Source organism: Acartia tonsa, chromosome 9, assembly GCF_053477335.1.
Source record: "Acartia tonsa isolate MP-2025a chromosome 9, ASM5347733v1, whole genome shotgun sequence".
In the NCBI taxonomy this organism is placed as follows: domain Eukaryota; kingdom Metazoa; phylum Arthropoda; class Copepoda; order Calanoida; family Acartiidae; genus Acartia; species Acartia tonsa.
The window spans coordinates 42,626,760-42,645,222 of record NC_137268.1 but is presented as its reverse complement, the minus strand read 5'-3'; the positions used below and the strand labels follow the sequence as shown (position 1 = coordinate 42,645,222).

The 18,463-nt window shown below is 30.4% G+C and overlaps 1 protein-coding gene across 1 annotated transcript in view; it reads left to right on the top strand.

The window, feature by feature from the left end:
* LOC145327551 (uncharacterized) overlaps positions 1-16,461 on the top strand; it is a 39,383-nt gene extending 22,922 nt beyond the window's left edge. Inside the window, exons 9-13 of the mRNA XM_080171094.1 lie at positions 5,008-5,104; positions 5,620-5,760; positions 7,605-7,753; positions 8,353-8,521; positions 16,411-16,461. Of these exons, the coding sequence (XP_080027220.1) occupies positions 5,008-5,104; positions 5,620-5,760; positions 7,605-7,753; positions 8,353-8,521; positions 16,411-16,461 (607 nt within the window). The remainder of the gene's footprint in view (positions 1-5,007; positions 5,105-5,619; positions 5,761-7,604; positions 7,754-8,352; positions 8,522-16,410) is intronic.
* Positions 16,462-18,463: the final 2,002 nt, after the last annotated feature.

The window sequence follows — 18,463 nt, the reverse complement described above, 5'->3', positions numbered from 1 at the left end:
GTTTTAAAATCTTTGAAAACAAGAATTTTAGATTCTTAGAAACATTTATAAAGATTTTTGGCTTTGTTAAATTTCTTATTTCACATTGATAGATAGATAAATACCAGGTGTAGCTATTCTAACAATCAACTCTACAAAAAATCACGAACCCTTTTAAAGTAAGGTGGAAGTATATTTTTTTAAATGTAATTGAAGAGGGGTGGGTAAGAAGGGGAGGAAAAGGGGAAGGGGGTTGTGGGGAAATTTTCTTTTAGAAGAATTGTTCGTCAGAATCACATTCCCTTTTTCCTGGATAAATACAAATTAAATTGCCAATGTGAAATTACTTTCATAGATCTTTTGGGTTTATTCAAAACAGAGGCCTGTAGATGGAGGAGGGGGTGTATACATTCCCCTGCCAAAAATTAAAGGGCGTGCGAAATGACACTTTTTTTAACTTTTGCAAAATTATTAGAATTGGTGTAGAATGTACGTGGATATTATAACAGAGGGAAAATTGTCGTCAATTTAGGTTGCTATTTCCCCTGTTATTTATAGGTCAATTCTTTTATTCAGTAGGGGGGGGGGGATGGGGGATATAGTTATTTCAGCCCCCTACAGCGTCCACTTTATTAGAGTACATGGTAATTTGGTGTAAGATCCAAGTAATAATAAATCCATTATTCTAAATGTACTTAAAATACTTAAAAACTAGACAAAAAATGCATAAACATAATTAATTATTATTATATCTTTAAACAAGAATTTTTCAGAAAACTGAAATTATATTTCTATTAAAATTTTTACTACAAATCGAGAGAAAAAACATCGTTTAACATATTCTTTAAGCAGATTTTTTCTTTTTAAATTTTAATGACAGTTTACAACCATGTCAAAAATAAGATAAATACATATTAATTGAAAATTGTTAATACAGAAAATAATTGTCAGACCCTGTGGGCTACAAAAAGGAAACCATCCCACCATATCAAAATTCTTTTTTTTAATGCAATACGATTAACCATATCCTAGATGTTTTTCTTACTTGAAGACTTTTAATTCTAAATATTCTATATTTTGCAATCTTTTTTTCTATTGTCAGACGTATTTATCGTTTTAAAGACCAATTTTGAAGGTTTTTAATTTCGACATTAATTTCTTTCGGAATTAACAATTAGATTAAAAAATGAGATTATTGTTTGTCTATCCTTTCTATTTTTCTTTTGTCAAGCTATTCTATTTTAAAATTTTGAGGCAATTTTATCCCCTATACTGTGGGTTCTTTACATGTGGGGTTCAATCCAAAGGGGGCTCCTCTGACCTATAGTTAACCTTACCTACCTAAATTTAAAGTAAACATCAATGATGCTTTTTTGGTAAGGTAATATGCGAGTTAACAAATTCACGATTTTTATTAGTAGTATTGGATAAAATATTACTTGGATCTTACAACTGATTGTCATGTTCTCTCATAAAGTGAAACTTACAGCGAGCTAAAATAACAATTACCCCTTCCCCTTACTAGATGAACCAACTAACCAATAAAAGAGTTCTATATTAGCAAGCTAAATTGTCTTCAATTTTCCAATTTCCACATGTTTTCAACATCCATTCGAGTAGCATCAATGATAGATTATCAGTAAACAAATTTGAATTATTAATTGGCGAGGTTCGCCTTTATGGATTTTGTTATCCTTTTCTTTTAATATCAGAGTCAAACACTAGAGGGGGAAGGGGTTAAATAACTTTATTTCCCTATTCTAATGACATTGTGCCGTCTTTCAATGGTGTCGGGAATATTAACACAGCCAAGTATCAGAAAATAATTTGCTAGCAGACGAAACGGTAATTGAAAAAGGGGGGGAGTTAGTTATCTGTATATAAATCTATACTATTGATCTGTTATTTTGATCTATCTATCTATAGTTTTTTTTATAAGGAGTATTTAAAATAATTACTTATATGGTCTAACTCTAAACTTTTAGCAGACTGGCCGTTTTAGAATTATAAATTATTATACTATCCATTCTAAATAAGGACTATAGGAAGCTCACAAAATAAACGGGATAAAAATTCTACAAAAAAATCTACACTCACTAAAAAGGATAATTATTTTTTGTCAATAGTGGCCATTACTTACTTATTATCGAAATTTTTAGTTTAACACATGTTTTTTATGTCGACATATTACAATGACATTATGTCAAAATAAATGTGTCGATCTTATGTCAACTGTGATGCAATAAATTCGACATAAATACAGTCAATGTTGCTATTTAATACTCTAATGTCGATATTTTGTCAGTTATGGCCTCTTTTATTTAATTTAGTTATTAAGAGAATTAGTTATACCTACAAACATTTCTGAACTTTTATTTTTCAAAAGAATTGTTCCCTTCTTTTGAGGCTTTTTAAATGTCCAAGTAAAGCCAAAAAAATAATCTTGTTTGACCATTTTTCATAAACTTTTATGAAAAGACAAGAATAACCAAATTCAAAGGAGTTATAGAAAGATATATAAAAGAAGTCATACAAACCTAGAAATAATTTGCTAATATTTTAGCAAATAAGGAAAATTAATAGATAAAGAGATAGACAGACAGAAAAAAGATAAATAGATAGATTGTGTGAAAAGGGATAAATAGAAAAAAAATGTTTTTAAAGATAATTTAGAAAGAAAAAAAGAGATAGAGAGAAGACAGTAAAAAAATGGGATGAAAGACATTATGGGAGAAAGAGAGAATGAGAGAGACAAAGAGAGAGAAAGAAAGAAAGAAAGAAAGAAAGGCGGGGATGTAAAAAAGATAGAAAAGAGAAAGAGAAAAAAAGGAGAGAAAAGTGAGAGAGAGGTATTTAACATAATTAAGTATACTGTCAAAGATTGTAGGGAAAAAAGTAGTCATTAAAAAAAAAAAAGTTGTCGTGTAATGCAACAAAAATTCGCTAGTTGTCTGCATTATAGTTGGAGACGTTAAAAGTGGTCCTAATGATTTATGTAATTGTTATGCCATTAAAACAAAGAGTAAGGGGAATGTATTGGACCTCTAACAGGCGCAACTCATTACCATGCACAGTTAGGACTTTCAGACAAATATCACAAAACTCATAAAAAGAGTTGGTTGTCTGTTGGATGTTACCTAACAATATGCCCCAAGTTTTCGGACAGAAAAAGATATTTTGCTCCAGTTAATTATCCTTGGTTGTTGGACCTGTCGTTACAGTGCCATATACAGCAGCTTTGCCACTAGAGGTTATATTAGTAAACAAAATAGTTAAGACCTTTGGAAAAACGTTTTGAAATAAGCTATAAAAATTGGAAAGAATTTTAATGAATATAATAGATTTGAAATCTGCATAAAATTTTAAGGAATTTTTTCTAAAAATCGTTTTTTGTATAATTCTTTATCTATAAGCGCAAATACAAATTAAGTTAAATACATAATTTTGACATCTGTGATTGGTGGATTGAAAACTATCTGCGCCCTGATTGGAGAAGCTTAAGTGACGTACATCATTCAACCATTTAGAGCGCAGGTAGTTTCCAATCCACCTATCCTATTGGTCAAAATTTATTAACTTAAATTGGATTTGCGCTTTTAAATAATGAATTATATAAAAAACGAATTTTATAAAAAAAATCGAACACAGTAATAGTGTCTGACTGATTATGACGTAACAAAAAATTTTTTTGTTACGTCATAATCAGTCAGACAATATTACTGTGTTCAAAAAAATCCTTACAATGTTATGCAGATTTCAAATCTATTATATTCATTAAAATTCTTTCCAATTTTTATAGCTTATTGTGAAACCAAAGAGTTGACTAATAAATTTTTAGCTACTTTTTTTATTTTTTTGGTGGATTTTAAAAAACGCAGTATGTGTACATGTTTTAGTAAGGGTAGAATAATTAATAATAAAGAAAGATTATGTGTCTTGGGATTGGAATAAGTATTCTTGAAAAGTATTTAAAAGTAACAGAAAGTATGTCTGTCTGTCTGTGTGAGTAACTATTTGTATACTAGACTTTTTTCATGAATAATATATAAAAAAAATGAAATAAACGCCAGTTTTGCTGGCCCGGGCTCTCGATTCCCCAGGGCCAAAAAAAATGGAATTAATAGTATAAAATTCATTTTACTATCTACGGAAAGCTGTCTATTATACGATCCGATAATAGCATCGTGTTAGAGACAACTTTCCGCAGCCTTTTTATGATTTGTATTTTATTATTCGTAGAAAATTGTCAGTAATACGATGATGTATATGATTTTTCAGTATGGCTAAGAAACGGTTCATATCCAGTGGATATTAATCGGTTTTGAAGCCATATTGGAAAATACTATTAAATGTTTTTTTTCCAATATTTTTCCGTGTCCCAAAATGTCCTGTTTAACTAACTGTAAATAAAACATAACTCTTAAAATGATTCTACTCCTAACAAGGATGACATCATCTTAAAAAAGCGTAGCTTGAAAAAAGAGCAACAAACAAAAAATGCTTATTAATCTACAGGATGCACAGAAAAATGCTTATAAACTTATTTTTTAAAGACGTGAGATTATAGAGTTGAAATGCTTATAACATTGTGTTAATTATATATTATCTTATATTTTAATTGTTTGAATTTTTAACTTTTCTTTAAAGTAACAAAAGTATACATTTAAAGTTATGGGATCGTTTAAGTTTTTGCCGTGCTAAACTTAGGGCGTTGTGCTGACTCTTCAATAATTCATGTCGACTAAATGCTATTCAAAGGCTGACATATTTTCTGTCATTGTCATTATAAGCACGGAGGAAGGGGACATTGGACCGTAAATCATACTGTTCCCATAAGTGTATCTCATTCCTTTGATTACAAAACTTGAACCTGTCTCCAATTTTTTACACAATATTTTTTTTTAAAAAGGGGTAAATTTGTTCATTATAATTAGATTTTGGTAAGAAGTAACATTACAAAAGATAAAATTTTAAACCAATAGCAAAATTCTATTTCATACGAGTTTTAACAAAACTGACAAACCAGGACAAAATTGCGCGACTCAACGCAGCCATAACCGAGGGATTAAAACTGCAGAGAATCAAGGAGGAACAAGAACGAATAAATGAGAAGAAAAAGGCACAGGTGAGGATTTTTAAAACCGAAGCTTTTCGATTATCAGGGTCATTACGTCCGTAACGGATATGTCTTTTGGTTAATTTAGACATGTTAGAGTTGTCGTGTCGATTTCCAAACTTTAATGATGATTCCCATAACAATTATAAACTATTTAGTAAGAATAATAAAGTAACGCTATAATCGTTATCAGAAAGTTCCTACGTTCATTTAAAACATACTGATTTTTTCTGAATGAATTTTTTCATAAGCATATACTCCATAACTCTATCTGTCGGGTCAGTCAGTCCATTACACTGTTGTTATTAAGGGAATTTTCTTAAATTTGTCATTTTCTCAGCTGCTGTGAGAGATAAACTTCTGAAAATTCATGAAATGATTTCCATAATCAATGAGCATCTACTCTTAAACTCATTTTGCAAGTTCCTTAATCCTTGAGACTATTTATCTGTTAATTCTTATTTTTTATGTTTTGCCACTATTGAATGTTATCATCCTTGTTTAAAAACAAACTCTTTTTAAAGGAGGAAGAATTGCGAAAAATCCGCGACGATGAAACCAGAAAAATCCACGAAGGAACAGAGTTCTTGGAAGAAATAACCGAGCAAGAAATTGTCATTGATATCAACGAGGGTAGCACCAATATGGAATATACTACACCTAAGGTAATTGATTAATTGATTTGTTAATTATTAGCTTTTCCCTAGTGAGGGCAAGTTCCTTTTTTGCTTTAATTAATTGATTTAGGACTCTAGGGCATTATTAGTTTTATTAATTTTAGAAAGAACCAACAGACACCCATCCTTTTGATTGCACGTTCTTTGTCTGGATACCTAGCTGTTCATTGTAATGAGTTGAAGCTGTTAATGGGTCAATGCATAACCCATAAACTTTGTGTCACGCACCGGACACAGCATTAAGAATCATTTGTAACCTCTTTAGAATGAAACAGTAGAGTTTAAGTTTTATCCCGACACCTTTCAAGACGGAATTATGTTTTATAATAAAGTTATCTTATTCGTTTGCTTAACAACTTTAGGGACTCATATTAAATTTTGATTGGTTGGTTCATTTATTGGAGTTTTCAAGCGTTTCAACCTTTAAATTGTAACATACAGAAGGGGTAATTTTGTGTATTATCATTTGGGACGAACAACAATTTAACGGCCATTGTCTTATCCCTTTAGATCTCTGACTTCAGTCATTTTAAGTGTCTTACTTTGATGGGCAGAAGTATTGTATCCTATTTATAGAGTATCTACACTGCTAAAACAATTGTATCAGAATGAGGAAATAAAGCAAAAAAAACAAATTGCACTGACACTTTGAGGCTATTAAATGAAAATGAAATAATCATCAAAATTATTGTCATTGCACCTCAAAAGTCATAATTTAGCCCCCATAGCACTTTGGAAAAGAGATATGGATTATAAATGTACCAAAAGGATCTTTAAGAGATAAGACAATGAACTAAAATATTTGTATATCACAAGCGTAGATAAACAAAATTACCCCTTTAGTAGATGAAAATTATTGGTTTAAAATTTTGGGCACTACAAATCAAGAAGTTTTTACAGTTTTGGACAGCGAATGAGATAACGGATTTCTAAAACTTTTTGTAGCAGTATATAATTTAAACCCATATTTTTTTTATAATATTTATCCCCCGACACACAAAATAGTGGCTCATTTTGTAAACATGGCTATTTTGTGCCCTTAATATAAGTTGTTAAATACAAAACTACCAAAACAGATTAAAAATTGTAAAACAGTTCCCGATATCTTATATAACATAGTTATCGTATGTAATTTGAAAGTAAATTACCCTAAAACCATCACTAGGTTTAGCGGTAACGAGATCTTAAAGGACAATCAGAAAATCTTACTTCTTTATCTAATAGGATAGATTATTAAAATGAATAAAAAGCCTCTAGGGACTTCATTAAAGCTGATAAACCAAAAAAAGTTTTATCTTCTGTATTTCTACTTTATTTTAAAAATGCCCTTTATTACATATATTTGGTATAATCATTCAGGGGTAGAAGGGACATTGGGCTGTTAACAACACTTGTCCTCAAATTTTATGACTATGTTTTCTTAAACATTGTCTCAACAACTTTGAGGACGTTTATTAAGTTTTGATTAGTTGGTTCATTTAGTAAAATGATCAAAAATTTCAACCACTAATTGCAACCTACTTAGGATGTAATTTTGTGTATCATCAATTGGGATATACGTCAATTTATCAGCCATTGTCCTATCCCTTTATATTTCTGATAATCATTGCAAATTTGTTCTTATTATGTCCTTTCATTTCCTATATCTTAGAGTATTTTTAGTAGCGAAGCTACTCTATGATTAGGATCTGATCGTACATGTGTTCGTCTGTATTATAAAGTTAATATCCCAAAACTATTAGGCATATTCAATAAGGGATTGGGCAATGAAAAATAAATTTTTCAATTGTCTCTGATTTTTTCTTTTAATTTCATAATATACATTGTTTTAGGCATCAACTACAACTTCTCCAAGTACAACAACAGCAAGTACGACAACAACATTGAGAACAACGACACGGCCAAGACAACCCCCATCTTCAACAACCACTAGAGCTGCCGTGGATACTTCTAGTACCGAACATCCTTCCAGCCATTACAGGTACAGTTTGACTGCAGATACATACAGACTTACAAACATAATTCATAACAGATACATACAGACATATAGACAAACAGACAAACAAACATACATACATTACAAATAAACAATTGAAAAAGACAGACAAACAAAAACCTTACAAACAAAGAGCGAGAGCAGAAGACAGACCAACATTTGGTTCCAGGACAAACGCAGGAGTCCCAAACGTCAGAGTGGACAAACGCAGGAGTGTTAAAATATTAAGTTTTTCTACACAGGTTAGGTTAGGATAAGATATGAATATACAAATAAGCCCCCCGCAGTGGTTAGGCATTTAAAAATATGTTAGGTTATATAGGTTAAGTTTTCACTCCGACGTTTGGGACTCCTGCGTTTGTCCTAGGACCCAACATACATTTACATAACTAACACAAACGAATATAACAGACGAATACGAACAGACAGAAAAGCAGCCATTCAAACAGAAAGACAAACAGGCCGATAGAAATACTAATAAACAGACAGACAAACAGATGACAAATACCCAGACAGACATCCAAATAGACAGAAAATCAGTCATATATTATACATAGATCATAAATAAAAACTAAATACTTTAGGCCGACAAGCAGTCTGCTACCCGCTGAAAACAATAACAACCGCCACGAGTCTACCAGTCGGGAAACTGTCAGAAATGGCGGCGAATCTGTCAGAAATGGCGGTAGCCAATATGGCGGAGGCGGATTTGACGATTTCTACCCAATGCCTAAATCTAATTCGGTTACAGAGGTAAGTTTTTGAACGAAAATTTAGATTTAAATATTTATTTACTGTTCTTTTTAATTAATGTATGTACAATTAACAATCTTATTCTATATATATATTTATTGTACTATGTATCATAATATAAAGTATTATTTATCAACCTTCTTTAAAAGTAAGCTGTCTGTCTGTGGCTAACCACTTTACAGTGAAGTTTCTTATTGGCACTGGGAAAGTTTTTGAAAGTTTTTAAAATTCTTAGTTACTTTAAAGTGTCCCTAAAATCACCTAGTGGCGCAGCTGCAAGTCTCTCATTTCACTTAAAATCTACAAAGAGCATCCTTATATGACATAACATCGTAAATAAAGTGTCTTGACTTTTATTTGTATAGCTAGTCGGTGTTTTTAGTAAGTGGTAGATGTAAAGTTTTCCATAGAATTTAGATATGCAATCGGTTTTTTTTGTAAACCTCTTATTTTTTAAGTAATTTCAGTTTTTATAAAATATAAGCTCTTTTTTAAGGTACGATTTTTTCAATAATTACCTGACAGAATTTAAAAAGTAAGGTGTCAAACTAAAGATCTTACTATTTTTGTTCATAATGGCAATTTTCTTCTTTTTTTTGTTGCGTTTTAGTACATTAAAACCGACTTAATTTTTAAAAAAAAACTTAAAAATAAGAGGTCTTCAAAAAACGATTAGATATCTAAATTCTATGGAAAATTTTACATTTACTACTTACTAAAAACACAATATACTATAAAAATAAAAGTTAAGACACCTTCTTTCTGTTTCTTGTTTGTTGGTTTTTAAATTTTTTGATAGTCAGGGATGTTTAAGGGATAAGATAATTGACAATTGGACACTTATAGTTTGAATCTAGATTTTATAAAAGTTTTTAATCCAATGAATAAAAGAACGTATTCAAAAACTTTGGGTACCAGTATGCCCTTCTTCCCCGAGGTTGTATAAAGACGACCAGTTATATTTTTTTAAAATATTTTTTATATTTTTCATTAATTAGATCAATAAAATTTACGGAATTTCCGCGCGGACCAAATTAAAAGGTATTTAAAAATATTCTCACAGCGAGTAAAAAATAAAAAGTCTCAAGGCTATAAAGTCCGTAATATCAATTCGTCCCTTTATTAGTGTTTTTACACTTTAACACCATTTTTTTTCAAAATTCTAACCTTGTGGGGCATAAAAACTATCCTAATTTCCCAAAACATAGTTTGTTCTGACAAATGGTTTCATGTTAATTTGTCGTAAAATTATTACAAATAGAAATTGTATTTTATTTATTATTTTAAAAAGTAGCTAAAACTAGGTGATATCCCCCCCCCCCTTCACCACTTCCAACACCCCTCTACACCCCTTTGACAAGGTTCTACATCTCCCTCCCTAAACCCTGTGAACGCCATTGATTGATAGAACCACTTTACATTTACGTTAAATAATATTTGCTGTTTTTCCAGATAAACTTTTTTTCTCCCCCTCTCTCTCTCTCTCTTTTTTCTTTTTTTTTCTGTTGTTAATCTAATTAATTCAATAATTATATAGTTTATATTGTGTATAGTGTGAATCAACAATTTTAACCAACTTATTTCAGACAATTCGTCTAAAAACGGACATTTGTTTAATTCATGAACTATATAATACTAAGAGCTCTGTATTTGAAGGGGAGATGGAGGCTAGAAAAAAAAGTTTTAAACCATCCCAAGACTAATTACAAAATTTAATAGCCTTTAACCATCAAAGAACTAATGTGAAGCTAATATAAATTGAGAAACAAATCGGATCCGTAGTTATTGAGATCTTAGGCTTCAGACAAAAAAAAACTTATTTATTTATGTTAAAGGGTGTCGTCTTGATAAAAAGCAACTGCTGGATCCATGGAAGGTTTATATCAATTTTGGGGGAGGATAACCTCACCCTCCAAAGAGAGGTCTCCACCTCAATCCCTCCCCCACCCCCCCCCCCAAAAAAAAAAAAAATGTTCAGATTTTACCCACTGTCTTTTTCTATCTCTCATAATAATTGCCTTAACAACTTAAAAAGCTTTGCTATGCTGCTATTAGACGCAATGGTGATCCTTGTGTCATAATATTTTGGTAGGTAGCTATCCGAGAGTTTGTGAATTACTAACTAAATTATAAACAGTTACCTTTTCCTACACTTTGTTCTTTATGTACTTACACTTTTTTCTTTGGGGAGGGAGGGGACAATTGATTTAAAATTATACGGATAACAAGAAGTTTTATAGACACGTTCTCTCATTCGTGGACTTAACAACTTTAGAAGATTTTACTTCATCTTGGTCTAAAACAGTGATCAAACTTTTTAACCAATAATAGTAATCTAAAGATAGGGTAAATTCATCGTCAATTGCCTTACCCTTGATAATTGTATACATTTGTTTACCTTAGCTCAAGGATTCCTGTAACAATGAAGTATTAGCTTGATGTCTTAATTCAATTTTCTTCCACGAAAGTCTGTAAAGCTATTTTAAACATTTAAATTTTTACCTGTTTTTCACCTAATGTTGACGTTTTTAGGTTAACCTACAAGATTATTCTTTTGGAGGTTTATTCCTATGACAATTAGGTGTGATGCTATAGCGTATCACTTTCTGATTATTTTGAGTTTTATTTTCAATTATTCTTTACCGTGCAAAGTAACAGAACTTATATAAGGTTAAAAATCGAACAGGTACTGTTATTATACCATTTAAGTGGGGTTGAATCACATATTGCAATTTAATATTTCTTAGTAAACTACTTGTGTATGTGCCCCTAGAGGCATCTATGGGCACCTGGGGAAGGGAAGGGATGGGTGGGGATTAAGTTGTTTACCTAGTAATTTTAGTTTCAGACAGAAATAGTAAAAAAATATTTTCGAGGTCAATTTCTACCCTCCATCAAAATAGCTATAAACCTTCCCTGGACCTATAGGAAGCTTCACTGAAAGGGAGAAGCATATCGTCTAGCGTTTAGCGAGATCTTAAGCTTAACACACACGGACATCATGTTACTTTTTATTAGGATATTTAATTTACCATCACACTTCTTTTCTTACCTAAAAAAAGTAAATATTACTCGTTCAAAAAAAGATTCACATTGATTTAATTTTGTGAAAATATGTCCCTGTTACTGCACGAGGAGGGGGGGAGGGGTGGAGGGTTAAGTGCAAATTGAAATTGCCTAAATTTGGCCATATCTTTGAACATTGCAGTGTTCATACCAAATTGCATGAAAACAAATCATTGCAATTACAAGCCAACAATAATTTTTATATTGTATTTAAGAAAATATAATTAATAATTTCATGTCTTAGAATCATAGCAACCAATCAAAAATGCTTTAAATCCGAAGTATACAGATAATTTGGCTGAAATTTTTATATTGCTATTTTGCACATTCCTTCGAACATATTTGTTGCTTATTGTATATAGATATGAAATCACATCTTATAGGGGTCAATGGTTAAGAACCTCCCCCCTCCCCATACTCTTTAAAATTTAGGGGCCTCACTAATAATGACCCCTCCCAAATTTTTTTTATATTAAAAACTAACACTTTGTTGTTTCAACTTATTTTAAAATAAAATTTAAAATATAAAACTAGAATGGTGATAGATATTCAGTTTTTATGGAAGTTTTACGTTGGTAATGAACAGGTTTTAGGCTACTAAAAAGTCCTACGACAACATGACATTAAAAAGTTAATAACAAGAGATTATTGTAAACCATTATTAATGATATCGATATGCAATTTCAAGTGTTTTTTACCGACTCTATGGCTTAAAGAAAATTGTTTATTTCCGACGATAAGTCAATCGATTTCTTATTTTGCTTCCTTCTCCCATTTCTTTCACAACCTTTGATTTAAGGCCTTTTTTAAAAAAAAATTTCAACGGTTGTAACTTTCTTTCTTTAAGCTTGAAGAACTTTTTTTATGAAAATTATCGACTATACAGCATAGAATAAAAGAAATTCTTGCTGAAATGTTATTAACAATTACGATGGATAATATGGATGTTATTATCCTTGTTTTTTCTTTGTTTAGCAGATTTGTTGACCCCTTGCCTCTATCTTATTTTCTCAACTTTCACAGATTTAGATTGAACTTCGGCGAAGGGTCAGTATCATTTAAACATTTCATTTATAAAGTATGACAACATCCATAAAAGCGCAGGTCCTAAACGGTAGGACAAACAAACATTAACCATTGTATAGTGACAGAACATAAATATTATTTAAAATTGTTTCAAAATTGCCAATGTCAAATATTTTTTTATCTATCTATACTTCAAAAAAATTAAGTATGAATAGTATTGGATTATGTAATGAATTTTTTTAGATTATCAATAACATTATAATTTTTAGATAAATAAATGTATATTTTAAGCTGCGTAGCTACTCTTTAGTTAGGGTATATTTGTCTGTTTTTCTATCTTTATTTTCCAAGAGTATGAGCCACTTCCCTTGAATAATTTTTATTTATTTAATTTTTATTGTTAGCAAAGATATTTTTTTCTTTCCTATTCTCATTTTTACTTTCTCTATCTATATTTTGTTTGATTTAAATTGCAATATTTATATTCTAATGAAAATTGTTATTATCTTGTTGCTGCTACGCTACTTAATGACATATTTATCCTTGTTTTATAATATTTTTTTTATGGTATTAAGTGTTTATACAGAAAGCAAGATTTTTGAATTAGTGATGCTTCTTTATAAGGATTCTTGTAATCTATTAATTCAGTCCTCGCTGGAGGGAAAGAACAATATTGGTTAAATTGGATTACAACTATATTTGCAGCTTCACTAGTCTTTAATTATGTAAAATAACATTTTACCACCCATTGTCCAATCTGTTTAACCCTGCCTGTAGCCCTCGTGGGCTGAACATAACTTAACTTTACCTAACTTTATGTTAAAGCTATTATTAGGTCCGTCTGCAGAAAAACATCTCTCATTATTAATCTAGTCTTGTTAAAATCGTTTTAGCGATTTTAAACTTGTATACAGTAAAGGTTGATTATTCAAATCATCTTAAAAACTCTAAATCAAAAAGTAAACCTTAACCTTATAATATCTGTTCTTTAAATCCGTTTTAATTAAAAATTTTCATTTGAGCATCACATTATGATTACATTCTTAGCCAGCCAGCTACCCCACTCTTATAATCCATATCTAAAGCAGTTTAGAAACAGCTTTTAATCATTTAACTGTATATTATTATTAAATAATCATTATCTAATATATCTGTTTTTTTTTATGAATATGTACGATTTGTATATTCCATTACCTCTATCTATCTATCTATATTTAGCAATTTATATATCACCTAGCATGTAGGGACTCTATAATAAGGGGTAATAAGGATGCAGAAAAATAGCATAAAACCATCCAAAGGTTAAACCCTGAGACCAATGTGAAGCTTCTCATAAATGTAGAACATAATCAGTTGAATTGTTATTGAAATCCTAAGCTTACTATTTTATAAAATAGGATTCATAATGATTATCCATTTCCTTATAATAAAGTAACAGGATGTGTGTCTGCTTGTCTGTCTGTACCGAAGGATCTCGCTAACCGCTGAATCGATCGGGTTCTCCTTAACAGGGTAGCTTCTAATAGGTCCCCGGAAGGTTTATATATATTTTGGGGGAGGGTACCACCACCCTCGCCAGACAAATCGACAAAAATTTTGAAATATAAAAACGCCGCCCTGCAATTATTTTTGGAACTTAAAACGTAACTAGCACAATCTAGCAGCGAGAATAATATTTTTGGTAAATGGATGATTTTCACACAGATTTTTAGCCGCTAGTAAATACATATACTAAAATTGTATCTTTCTACACATTTTTCAATTTTAGCAGATTTTTAACAGCCATAAATTTAACATGAATTGAATGTCATCCCTCCCTCCCTATAGATGTTATTGGCGCATCCCATTCTATATGATAATATCTATATCTATAAATATATAATATTTATCTATTTCAATAAATCCATCTATTCATTTAATCATAAATCAATCTATTTGTACAGTAATCTCAAGGGAGAAGACAATGGAAAATAAATTCATTAATATCTCCAAGATGATAAACAAAATCATCCCCTCTTTAAATTAATATTTTTGTTTGAAAGGTTTGTCCGTTAGTAGTTTAGAACCAACCAATCAAAATTTAAGAAATTCATAGGAGAAAAAAATTTGAAATTGCGAAATAACTTATTTCCCTATATGCATATATATTATATTTCTATCTTTCTATCAATATATTTGCTATATAGCCAGTACAAGCAACATAAACAAAAAAAAGTGCGAAATGTAAGTAACGGGTTTTTCTTTTTCCCCTTGCAATCTAACATTATGTTTCTTTAGAAATGACAAAATCTTAATTTAGCATGATTTATAAATCCTTTTATAAACAACTAGCGGCTGTACCACTAGCATGTAGGGCCTCTTTATTGGAAAGAAGTTGGAAGGGCAGAAAATATCCTAAAACCATTTTAGCAAGTCCTATTTATTAAAATGAATTAGCCTAAAACTATATCAGGATCTATAAGAAGATTCACTCTAAAGGAGGTTCAACGATTAATGAGATCCTTCGCTAGAGAAAAAAAATAAGCTTACTACTTTATATAATACTAGCGGCTGCGTCCCTAGAATCTAGGTGCTCTATATTGGAAAACAAATGGAAGGGCAGATAAAGAGCATAAAACCATATCCTAAGTCTTATTTATAAAAGCAAAATAGCTTAAAACCATCTCAGGACATATATGAAGCTTCACTGTAAAGGAGAACCATATCGGTTCAGCGGTTAGCGAGATCCTTCGCTACAGACAAAAAGCTTTACTACTTTATATAATAGGAGGATATAAATAGTGGTTTCCCTTATATTTTATCTGGACGCCAAACAAACTGATAAATAAAAAACGCAATTTAGAGGCTTATACTTGGTTAAGTTAGGTTAATTTAAGGTTAGAATATCCCCTGCAGGGATAGTATCCCGTTGGGATGTAATTAGAATAATGGGTTACATGATCTAGAAATAGGTTTTAGTGAAAGTACCTCATAAATTCCACAATTAAAAATTATACAATATACATATTTAATGTCATATTTTGTGATTTACTAACAAAACCTGTTATTGTTTTACTTTTTATAGGTTATGCTGTTTTTAAGCAAAAATTGGCTATTTATTTCAAATTTGCGGTTTTCTACGATAATAAGTTGTATGTGTTTTTTTTGTTTCTTGCAATTCTATGAAATCTTATATTAATATCGGTATATAGGGGTATTGTAATCGATAGATACATAGATGGATAGACTGATATGTAGATGGACAATAGGGTAGAAATATGGATAGATATATTAATATCAGTATATAGTGGTCTTGTAATCGATAGATACATAGATAGATAGACTGATATGTAGATGGACATTATGATAGAAATATAGATAGATATATTAATATCAGTATATAGTGGTATTGTAATCGATAGATACATAGATAGATAGATAAACTGATATGTAGATAGATATACAAAATCATATTAATATCGGTATAGGAAACTATTTTAGGATGTATCCATTTTTTGCTTAGGTATATGTATGTAATTTATTTCAACACCTATTTGTCTATTATTAAATCTAACTATCTTTCTAACATTTTTAACTCTATCAATAAATATGTTATACTCTTATTTATCTATCAACAGTTCATCTACAAATAATATAATATATCTTTCTATCAATTAATCTACTTATCCATCTAATAACCTTTCGTTCTAGAAAAGTATCCATATCTTCTAATAAAAATTATCCAAATTTTCAAACTTTCTATCTATCTATTGATTACCTATCTATCTATCTATTTAAATCTATTTATCTATTTTCAGGAGAGTAGTTACGTGCTTGGCGGTGTTCAAGACTCTTCCAGGAAATTATAATATTAACATTTATAAATAAACAAATAGTAAGGGAACTAAGGATTAAAGAATTAATACTGCTAGAATCCAGGAATAACTCAGAGAAAAAGGACAATGTGCTGTATATTACACTAGTCTCCAAAGTTTTATAATATCGTTTCTTATTCGTTGACTTAACAACTTTGGGGACGTTAGTGAATTTTGAATGGTTGGTTAATTAGGTTGAGTGTTGAAACGATTCAACCACAAATTTCAATATACAGAAGGGGTAATTTTGTGTATCATCCTTGGGGATTTACATCAATTTATCAGCCATTGTCTTAGCCCTTTGGATCCCTGGGAATAACTAGAAACTAAATATTTGAAGAGTTAAAAAGGTAAGTTTTTTTATTAATATGGAGCTGCTTTAAAAATGAAGACACATTTTTTGTGTATGCTATTGTTTATATTCTATACAAAACGACAATGTCAGGATTAAAGGATAGATAAATTAGGTATTGCTACGCTACTTATAGATTTTAATCCTTGTTTTGTTCTAAAATTAGGAATATTGATATTTCACCTAAAGATTTATATTTTATTAAAAGTATTTGAAGAGCTAAAAAATAGCTTTAAACCATCTCAAGACCAAAATCTGTTAACAGAGTGATCAAAAACCTATACAGGAGCTATATGAAGCTTATCTGAAAAGGTGAACTCAATTGGTTTAGTCTTAGGCTTATTAAAAACCCTTACTACTTTATGTAAGATGATTATATCCAGCTTATTTGCTAAGAATACAGGGAAAAATCATTTCATTGGGATACTTAATTTAACTTTAAGAATCATTTTAGTTTTTAGAAAACTTGTTTAGATAAGTAAAAAGATATAAATTATTTTTTCATAATTACTCTATCCTTTATGCCTGAAAAGAAACCTAGCCCTTTTTCCCCCATTCTTATAACATAACGGTCGGTCACATTTGTTTACAGGGAAAGGGCAGTGAAATAGTTATTTTTTCACATCGTATTATAGACATCTTTTCGCGGATATAAAAATGAAAAATATAAGATTTAAAAACCTGTTTTGTTAGACCCGAGTGGCCATAGACCAAAGCTAAAAAATACTAGTATTAATATTATGATTTTTCATTGTATTACCCACATAAAAATTTTTATAATACAATACGATACAGAATTTTTCAGAATGTTTGAGAACCGGTTTTGATCCAGTGGATATTAATCGGTTCGAAAACAATTTCAACTTTGGTAAATCAAACAAATAGATACGTTTGTAAAATTATTCCAAATCATTCCAGAATTCACCAATTAAAGAATAGTAAATTACATCACACATTTGACATCGAAAAGGGTCTTGTGTGGACTTTCAGAATCATAGAATTGCTTCACTCTCCAGATTATATGTCTCAACCATGACACTTTGGTTGAGCTTGACTTCCGAATTAGCGGGAAGTTCACGAGATCAGTTGGCGAACATACAAACCCCCAATACCAGGAACCATCAAGTTTCAACAGCAGGTTTGAATATAGATTTATTGATGAAATTATTTCAAAGACCTGAAATTACAATATCAATTAGTTCATAATTCCAGTTATTTATAACCACGTAATCTTATTTGCTTTTTAAAAATCATTTTTCTCTACGGTAAAAAATCTTTGGAAACTTTGGCTTTAAAGGAAAATTATTTGGTTTAATAAATCATTGTTAAATGCAACAATAAGGCACATAAAAATTACTAAAACATATATTAATCATAATTAAGTTTCATGCTTAGCTGGCTAAAGCCTTTTTAAAACTACATATAATCGTCCTATACACCATACTTCTTAATAAAAATAACAAATTCTACCTGAAGCTCTTATGGTTTCAAATCCCTGATATACTAGGGTCGTTCACACACAATGAGACCAATGATAGGCCCAATTTTGTTCTCCGAAATCTTCACACTCTCATATCTCATTCAAAAGTAAAGAACGTGCGCATCCAAAATAAACAAACACTCTATGCCGCGCCACATTATGAA